General features: G+C 37.7%; 1 protein-coding gene across 1 annotated transcript; it reads left to right on the top strand.

Moving 5' to 3' along the window:
• The first annotated feature begins 5,865 nt into the window (after positions 1-5,865).
• Positions 5,866-9,435, top strand: LOC107022114. The gene is made up of 6 exons (XM_015222821.1): positions 5,866-6,157; positions 6,188-7,879; positions 7,920-8,392; positions 8,536-8,694; positions 8,838-8,916; positions 9,041-9,435. Exons 1-6 carry the CDS (start codon positions 5,866-5,868, stop codon positions 9,433-9,435), a joined length of 3,090 nt encoding a protein of 1,029 aa, XP_015078307.1.
• The last annotated feature ends 536 nt before the right edge of the window (positions 9,436-9,971 follow it).

Raw genomic sequence — 9,971 nt, 5'->3', positions numbered from 1 at the left:
TCTAGGATTGTTGGTAACATTATGATGGTTATTGTTGTTGATCTTTCTGATCCGCGTGAGAGATGCAGAGAATAAGAAAAAAAATTGATCGTTCTTGTTAGAGCTTATAGAGCCCTGATACCATATAAACACTAAGTAAGTGCTGAAAGAAGATACTTTATTAATGAACTTAAATGAGTATTAAATAGAATTACAGAGAATAAGAAGACTCCTAAACAAACACTAATAACGTAATATAAATAAATAATGATTGTTGCACTATCCTAACCAAACTGAACTAACAGTAGCTAACAAGGTTGAGTCGTTCAGTGTCAATAGTAGATACATAAAGTTTGTGCTTATCCGTAATCTTTTTTCTTTTTATCCTCTCCATCTGCAATGATTCCCCACATTATATTCCGATAAATAACATAGAGGAAGAGAAAATTAACAATGAGATAATCTTGCAAAATATATCAGTGCAGTTATAATTCTGCATAGGCAAGCCTATACAGAGCTACTTGCTCTTCCTTATAGGAAAAAAGATGTACCAAAAATTCATCTACAAGTAATTTATATATTTAATTTTTAAATCCTCTTCTCCAACACTACTATACTGCTGAACTCTTCATCTTCTCTGATATGGACTTCCTGGGGGAGAAGTCTCGGAAATGACCTTGATGAAGAAAGAGAGGGTTGGAACTTAGTTAAAAGATTTCATTGTAGAGCGATTTCTTAATGATCCTGAAATTGAGGTTCCTTGTGTATTTTCGTAGATAAGGAATTATCACGAAATTTGTCAAGTGAAGGTTTTCTTCTAAAACGAAGTGCTAATTAGGGATATAACTGAGAATTATGTCCATGAACAATGTTTGGATTTCTTTGATGCATATTTTTCTTTGGGAAGATTTTTTTTAGTTATTTAAAAATTCTTTTTGTGTAAAATGTTAATGACTCACGGGAGAATAAGGCCTCATTTGTTTGCACTTAATGAGGGTCTGAATCTTAATCAATCAGATTCATCTCATTCAGTGTGTTTGTTTTTGAGGACTGAATCTTAATTGTTCAGATTCAGTTCATTAAGTTTATTTGTTTTATTTCTCATAAGCCTCTTAATGAGTCTGAATACATCTGAATGAATCAGATCTATAACACACTCTTAACACCATTCAGACTCAAAAATAAGACTTCTATCTTAATTCAACTACTTCACAACAACTCATAAAAAAAAATTCTTGTTTAATTAATAATAATATATGCTTACCGTTATATTTTCTTTATTTTTACTAACTTAATACACGTCTTTTACTTTCATAAATTAATCAATATATTTGAATTGATAAACATCCATGATATGATATTAGCATGGTTCCAAAAAGTAAGAAAGTATTAATTATTGATCGATAACAATAACAAATGTCCATTATAAAATAAAATATTTTCATAAACATTATATTACTAGTCTATATAAACTATTTTACATGACATTATATGATACATTTGTAATCTTTTAAAATTTATTAAATATAAATTTATAAAATGATTCGGATTATATTGAATTCATAAATATATTAATCCAAATAAATATTATAGATTGATATAATTGACTTAAATATTTAAGTCCAATAAATACGAATTTAATTAAAGTCTAAATTAATTGATTTGGGCTGCATCGGATAAACCCAATTTGTTAAACCTAATCCCGTCTCATTCTAGAGCCCACCTTGGCGCCACGTGTGCAAATGATGTGGCATGCCAAGTCAAATAAGAAAACCAATAGAATCATGACATGTGTCAAAGATGACAAGCCCGCTCCATAAAGCCCAAATGCCATGTCACTTAAATCTGATTGGCTGGACGGAATCTTATTCCAATTGCAACTCCTCTATTCTAAAACTATAAATAGAGGTCCTCATAATTCAGAGAAGAGACAGAAAATTCTAAACAAGAAGCTAGAGAAACTCCGTGGTACAAACGCCATTTAATTCTCTACAAAGCTACAAGTTTAAGAATTCAAGCATTCAAGTTGAAGAACGATCAAGATCAAGACCACCGAATTCAAGAACAAGCTCGAAGCCCTTGAATTCAAATAAAAGTCAAGATCAAGATAAAGTTCAAGTTCAAGTTCATCATAGATTATAGAACAAGCTTTAAAGCCCTTGAATTTATATTTGAAAAGGCAAATTCAGAGGAATTATAGAAATTGTAACACTCGCATTTGAAATAATAAAATTGATTGTTGCTGTAATTTTCCGTTCTTGATTATTGTTTTCTCGACGCGAATTTTATTGCCTACAAATTTTGGCACGCCCAGTGGGACAATCTCTACCTCTCATCTCAACTTTTCAAACGTCAAAGAATATCAAAATGACTTCCATGAAAAACAACTCTCAATCAACCGCCTCTAAGGTCACTAGCTCCAAGTTCTCTACTGAAGTTGAAGACATCCTTGGTGTTACACTTGGAAGTTTTGGAGCTGTTACGAGAAGCAAGGCTGCTACACTAGGACAACAAACACTTCAAGTGTCGTCTGCATCAACTCCTGTTTTTGGGTCTTCGACTCCAAAAGGAGCAAGTTCCTCCACAAATGCTCTAGAAGGAGGAAGTAGTGTTGCTGAAAAGATCAAGAAGACATTGGCTCTACTTGAGCAATCTGGTTCCAAGAACTCTACCACAAGGGAGAACTGTGATTCAACTTATGAATCATCTCCAAGTATATCGGCGTAACGTAAGTCCACTGAAAATTAACTTACGCGACAATCCATGTTACTCTCCTTCATCTCCAATGATCATGCAAATGATGGTGACTGCTGCTTCCTCTCCTGAGGAACAACTCGCAAATCTGACGAAGTTGGTGGAAGGATTGACAAAGCATGTACAACACCAAGAATCTCGAATTGACAAGTTGATGGACAGGATAGAAGGACTTTTAGATGGAGATGCGAGCCATTCACCTGGAAAGGGCATTGAAGTTCAAGAAATCGAAGATCCTGCTAAGAAAACCCCGTTTGTTAAAGAGATGCCAGTTTCTTCTAAAGGAATGATCCCACTCGATCGCTTGAAGTAGTTTATTGAAGGAACTATCAAAGATAAGTATGAAGTCTCCACCAAGTCTTCTCATATGTATGCTAAGCCATACACTGCTAGGATTGATAACTTTAAAATGCCTGCTGGCTATCAACCTCCCAAATTTCAACAATTTGAGGGAAAAGGAAATCCGAAACAACATGTCGCGCACTTCGTGGAGACATGTAGCAATGCTGGAACATATGGAGACTATCTTGTTAAGCATTTGTCCGCTCTCTAAAAGTAAATGCCTTTGATTGGTACACGGATCTCGAACCTAACTCTATTGATAGTTGGGAGTAACTAGAACATGAGTTTCTCAATCGCTTCTATAGCACAAGGCGCACGGTGAGCACGGAAGAACTCACGAATACTCGCCAAAGGAAGGATGAATCGGTCATAGATTTCATAAATCTATAGAGGAAAGCGAGCCTTAATTGCAAGGACAGACTTAGTGAAGCTTCTCCAATCGAAATGTGTATTCAAGGAATGCAGTGGGAGCTTCTTTACATCTTGCAAGGAATAAAACCAAAATCTTTCGAGGATTTAGCTACTCGCGCTCATGATATGGAGTTGAGCATGTCATCTGCCGGAAAAGATATGACTATTGTCCATGATCCTCGCAAAGGAAAGGACAAGCAGGAACCCAAGAGATGGAGCAAGTTTCTGCCCAGAAATGACAACAAAGAATCCATGAGTGTAAATGTGTCACCGACAAAGTTCACCACGATTGAGGGCGTAAAACAAAATGTGAGAACGACTTTCCAATCACGTTCAAATCAAAATTCGACGCTAAGGGAGATGCAAGGAAAAAAGTATCCCTTCTTGGATTCTGACGTTTCTGAAATTTTTGATGAATTGCTTGAGTTAAAGCTCATTGACTTGCCAGAGATGAAGCGACCCGATAAAGCTGAAAAAACTGATGACCCAAATTATTGCAAGTATCACAGACTTGTGAGACATCCTCTTGAAAAATGTTTTGTCTTTAAGGATAGAGTGATGCGATTGGTTAACGAAAATAAAATTATCCTTGATGATGAGAAGGCTAGTTCTAACCAGATTTCTATCACGTTTGGGTCATTGGATCCGGTCCAAATGTATATCTCTGAAAAGCATGAAGAAGAGCCAGTAGAACAGGACGTTGACATAGATGGTGATGAGGGTTGGATTCTTGTAACTAGGCGAAGACGCAACAAGCCAAGCTTACGAAAAGAATTATCCGAGCAACCGGTTAGAGGAAATTTGGTGAAGAAATCAGAGAAGCAAAAATCAATCAAGCGCCCCAAAAGGGCAAAGGTTGAAGTGCATCACTACCAAAAACCTCGACGTCTTGTGACTCTAGAGGAATTCTTGCCAAGCTCGTTCGACACAAAGTCTACTCAAGGCAATGTCGAGGCATCATGTTTCAATGTGGATAAAGAACAAACAATGAAGGTGCCTCCTACTGTAAAAGAAGGAACAACGAGTGAATCCTCACCAAAAGTGTCTCCTGGGGAAGAAGAAAAAGAAACAAGGGAAATCTCAGAAATGATGTCTCTTTCATCTTCTGAAAAATCTATTGAACTTTCTTCCCAAGAAGCACATGTCTGTGATACTAAAATCACATTTACAGATAACGATCTTCTATTTGGTGAAACACTACACAATCGTCCTTTGTATATGGTGGGTCATGTGCTAGAGAAGAAGATAAATGGAATCTTAATAGATGAAGGATCTGGAGTCAACATTTTGCCTGTCCACACATTGAAGGAACTTGGCATCACGATTGGGGAACTTAGTGAAAGTCGTATGTTGATACAAGGATTTAATCAAGGCGGGCAGAGGTCCATAGGCTCTATTAAATTAGAGATCCACATGGGAGATTTGCGATCAAGCGCATGGATGCATGTGATTGACGCAAAGACATCATACAATATATTACTTGGCAGGCCTTGGGTACATGAGAATAGAATTGTCTCATCTTCTTACTATCAATGTTTGAAATATCTTGAAGGTGGAATTGAAAGAAAGATAGTTGCAGATGATAATCCTTTCACCGAAGTGGAGACACACTTTGCGGATGCGAAATTCTATGTGAGAAGTTATGTTGTTAAAGGGGTCAAATCCAATGACGTCAAATCAATCAAGATTGATAATATCATAAGCAAAAGAATTGATGCAGCTATCGAAAAGGTAAAAATTGACACTAAAGACTCTTGTCCCATTCTTAATGAAGGGAAGATCCTGTCTTCAAAGAAAAAGCAGACTTCTAGGCTTTGCTATGTTCCAAAAGCAAAGAAAAAACAATATCAACCATCTAACCTTGAAGAAAATGCATTAAGAGGGCTAACTCTTACTATCAGACGGATTGATGCAATAAACTTGTCTGTAGAGTTGCCAGAAAAGTCAGTCGCTCAAGATCAAGTTCTAGATATGGCTCTCCCTACAAAGCGCACAAGAGAAGGTTTTGATCCCAATGCCTACAAGTTATTTGTGAAGGCAGGATACAACCCTAGCGAGCCATCAGCGCTAGGGAAACTCCAATTAGAAGATACAACTAGGAAAGCGCGTGAAGGCCTAGGTTATAGCCAACCGCCACCAATTCACATTTCCATAAGAAGGGCCAGTAATAATCATATAACTTTTGAAGATGACTTCACTGCTCCCAATATAAGGCCTTCTGTCTTTGATTGACTTGGTGAAGTGACAACAAGAATTTCTGTGTTTGAGAGGTTAGGTCCTCTGAAGAAGAATAACAAGAACCTTAGAAGTTATTTAAAAGTTACAAGGCATACTTGACATTTGATTCGAAAGGATTTCAGAAGTTTGATTCCTTCTAGGATGAGGCGACGAGTGGAACTTATGGTTTCCTGTAAAGAGGAACTCAAGGCAAAGGTTCATACTATGGTTTACACCAAAGAGAGCGAGGAAGATGAAGAAAGTGTAGGTTCCTCAAATCATGTTACAATCCAAAATGAGTACGATTCTTTGCCTCAAAAGAAGATTGAGGAAGAGGTAGAAGATATTGTCTCGTGTTGTCATATATCGGTCAATGACAATGATCCTGTGGAAGAGGAAGATGCTAAAGATGCTCCACCAGAACTTGAAGGAGTAAAGATCACAATAGATCCTTGTAAGTAAGTTAACCTTGGCACTGATGAAGATCCGAAGCCAACTTACTTGAGTGCGTTTCGAGAAATTGATGAAGAAGTCGTTTACATGAATATACTCAAAGAATATAGAGATGTATTTGCATGGAGTTACAAAGAAATGCCTGGATTGAATCCTAGAGTAGCGGTCCATCAATTGGCAGTCAAAAATGGTTCTCGTCCAGTTAAACAAGCTCAAAGACGTTTTAGACCAGACTTGATTCCGTTGATAGAAAATGAAGTTAACAAACTCATTGAGGCAGGATTTATTCGTGAGGTCAAATATCCTACATGGATTTCAGGTATTGTTCCTGTGAGGAAGAAGAATGGTCAAATTCGAGTTTGCGTTGACTTTAGAGATCTCAATAATGCATGCCCTAAAGATGAGTTTCCTCTTCCCATTCCAGAGTTGATGATTGATGCCACCACTGGTTATAAGGAAATGTCGTTCATGGATGGTTCTTCTGGATATAATCAAATCCGCATGTCATTAAAAGATGAAGAACTCACTGTATTTCGCACGCCAAAAGGTATTTATTGCTACAAAGTGATGCCATTTGGTTTAAAGAATGCTGGCGCCACATATCAAAGGGCTATGCAAAATATCTTTGACGACTTGCTCCATAAAAATGTTGAATGTTGTGTTGATGATTTGGTAATAAAGTCGAGGAAGAAGGGTGATAATTTGAAAGACTTAAGGATGGTGTTTGAGTTACTCCGAAGATATCAACTAAGGATGAATCCATTGAAATGTGCCTTCGAAGTTACTTCCGGCAAGTTCCTTGGCTTTATTGTGAGACATCGAGGAATTGAAATTGATCAAGCCAAAGTCGATGCAATATCAAAGATGCCTGAACCTCGAGATATTCATGAGATAAAAAGTCTCCAAGGAAAGTTAGCCTACTTGAGAAGGTTCATCTCAAATCTAGCGGGGAGATGTCAACCATTTAGTCATCTCATGAAGAAAGGTGCTCCGTTTAATTGGGACCAAGCATGTAGCAAAGCCTTTGAAAGTATCAAATCGTATCTAGCGAAACATCCGGTTTTGGCAGCCCCTATACCTGGAAAACCATTGATACTTTACATTGCAACACAAGAAAGGTCTGTAGGAGCCCTGTTAGCTCAAGAGAATAGTGAAGGCAAAGAAAATGCTCCTTATTACTTAAGTAGTACGATGACGCCAAATGAGCTAAATTATTCGCCAATTGAAAAGTTATGCTTGGCACTGGTCTTCTTAATTCAAAAGATGAAGCATTATTTTCAAGCTCATGTTGTCCGCCTTATTTCTAGAGCAAATCCCATCAAGTTTGTTATATCAAAACCTGTCCTTAGTGACCGACTAGCAAGATGGTACCTCCAATTCCAACAATTTGAGATTGTGTACATCCCTCAAAAATCCGTGAAGGGACAAGCACTAGCAGATTTCTTAGCAGACCATCCTATACCAAATGATTGGGAGTTAACTGATGAGTTTCCTGATGAAGATGCGATGTTAATTGAAGTTCAACCTCCTTGGAAAATGTACTTTGACGGGGCTGCACATCGCGGCGGAGCTGGTGCTGGCATGGTGTTCATCACTTCACAAGAAGAGATTCTACCATTCTCTTTTACTCTAAAAAAATGTTGCTCCAATAATGTCGCTGAATATGAAGCACTGATACTTGGACTTGAAATGGCCGTTGACATGAAACAATTACATTTTACAGGTCTTTGGTGACTCTTAATTGGTGATTAATCAACTCTTAGGAAGTTATGAGGTAAAAAAGCCTGAATTGCGACCTTATCATGATTATGCTGAAAATTTGATAAGATGGCTTGGGGATGTAACCCTTCAACATGTGCGTCGAACAGAGAATAAGAAAGCTGATGCATTGGCTACTCTAGCTTCAACGCTAACCCTTCCTGATCAAACGCAAGTAACTGTCTGTCAAAAATGGATAGTACCACCGTCAAATGAGGAAGAATATATTGAAAATAAGCTTGATCATATCGTCGCCATTGTTGAATCTGCGAAGGAAGACTGGAGACAACCCATCATTGACTACCTATGTTATGGGATACTTCCAGAAAATCCAAGAAGAAGGACTGACATACGTCGTCGTGCACCTCGTTTCCTTTACTACAAGGATACATTATATAGAAGATCATTTGAGGGTATGTTATTACGATGTTTGGGAGAGGAAGAAGCGATTCAAGCTCTGCAAGAAGCACACTCAGGAGTATGTGGATCACATCAATCTGGACCAAAACTTCATTTCACATAAAGAGGATGGGGTATTACTGGCCAACCATGGTGAAAGATTGCTTATATTATACCAGGAAATGTGATGCTTGTCAATTTCATGCGAATTTCATTCATCAGCCACCCGAAGTATTGCACCCAACCATCGCATCTTGTCCATTTGACGCTTGGAGACTGGATATTGTAGGACCATTACCAAAGTCTTCTGGTGGACACTTGTACATCTTGGCTGCAACTGATTACTTTTCAAAATGGGCTGAAGCTGTCGCTTTTAAAGAGGTGACAAAGAGAATGTTGCAAATTTTATCCGAGTAAATATTATCTATCGCTTTGGCATCCCTCGCTATATAATAACAGACAATGGCAAACCATTTGATAACAAGTTAATGAACAAGATTTGTGATTTTTTTGACTTTAAGCAGCGTAAATCTTCTATGTACCATGTTGCCGCTAATGGTCTTGCTGAAGCATTCAATAAGACTATGCAACCTTCTCAAGAAAGTTGTCTCCAAATCCAAACGGGATTGGCATGAAAAAATGGAAGAAACTTTGTGGGCATATAGGACAACATATCGCACACCAACTCAAACAACACCATATTCACTTGCTTTTTGAGTTGAAGCAGTCCTGCCACTCGAGCGTCAAATACCCTCCTTAAGACTTGCAATTCAAGAAGGGCTCACTGAGGAAGAAAATGCTCGATTGCGTCTTGCTGAGTTAGAAGCACTTGATGAAAAGAGGTTAGAAGCCCAACAAAACCTTGAATGTTATCAAGCTCGTCTATCTCGTGCTTTTAATAAGAAGGTTCGTTTGAGGTGCTTTCAAGTTGGAGATCAAGTTCTCCCGGTAAGAAGACCCATCATTACTTCGCACAAGTCTGGGGGCAAATTTACCTCAAAGTGGGATGGACCATATGTCGTACAAGAAGCATATTCAAATGGTGCTTACAAGCTTGTTGATGCTGATGGCTTAAGGATCGGTCCTATTAATGCCAAATTTCTAAAGAGATACTATCCTTGAAGTAAGATGATGCTCCTTAAGGTACGAGCCTAAACTGCATGTCACTCTTGGACCGCAAGAGTATAAACTGTGTACGGCACAACCACAAAAAAAAAGAATAATCACTCAAATTCCCAGAACTACGTTGTGACTTGATCCTCCTTATTGAGGTACGTAGGCGCTTAGAACCATATTCTAAGTTCAGTTGCATGAGTGTCAAAAATAAAAATGTTCCCACTTAAATTCAAAGAGAAGTCAAAGCGATATGTATTTTATCTTTTGTCTCATCAAACTTTAGACTTGTACGAAGTATTGATGGGTCTATGGAAGGGGCAAACCCTTATAAATTATGAATCTCTTATTAGTACGGTGGAAGTCTTTAAATTAGATCAAGTATGCAAATTGAAGTCTTTATATTCTTCGAGTTTATTATTTGAAGTATCCAAATTCTCTAAGTATACAGGTTGAAGTATTCAAATACTCTAAGTATGAAGGTAAGACTTCAAGTATGTAAGTAGAAGTCTCCAAATGCGTATGTAATTGAATTCCATGCCTAA

Source organism: Solanum pennellii, chromosome 6, assembly GCF_001406875.1.
Source record: "Solanum pennellii chromosome 6, SPENNV200".
Classification (NCBI taxonomy): domain Eukaryota; kingdom Viridiplantae; phylum Streptophyta; class Magnoliopsida; order Solanales; family Solanaceae; genus Solanum; species Solanum pennellii.
Note: the sequence above shows the minus strand (reverse complement) of the source record. Positions and strands in the feature narration are given on the sequence as shown.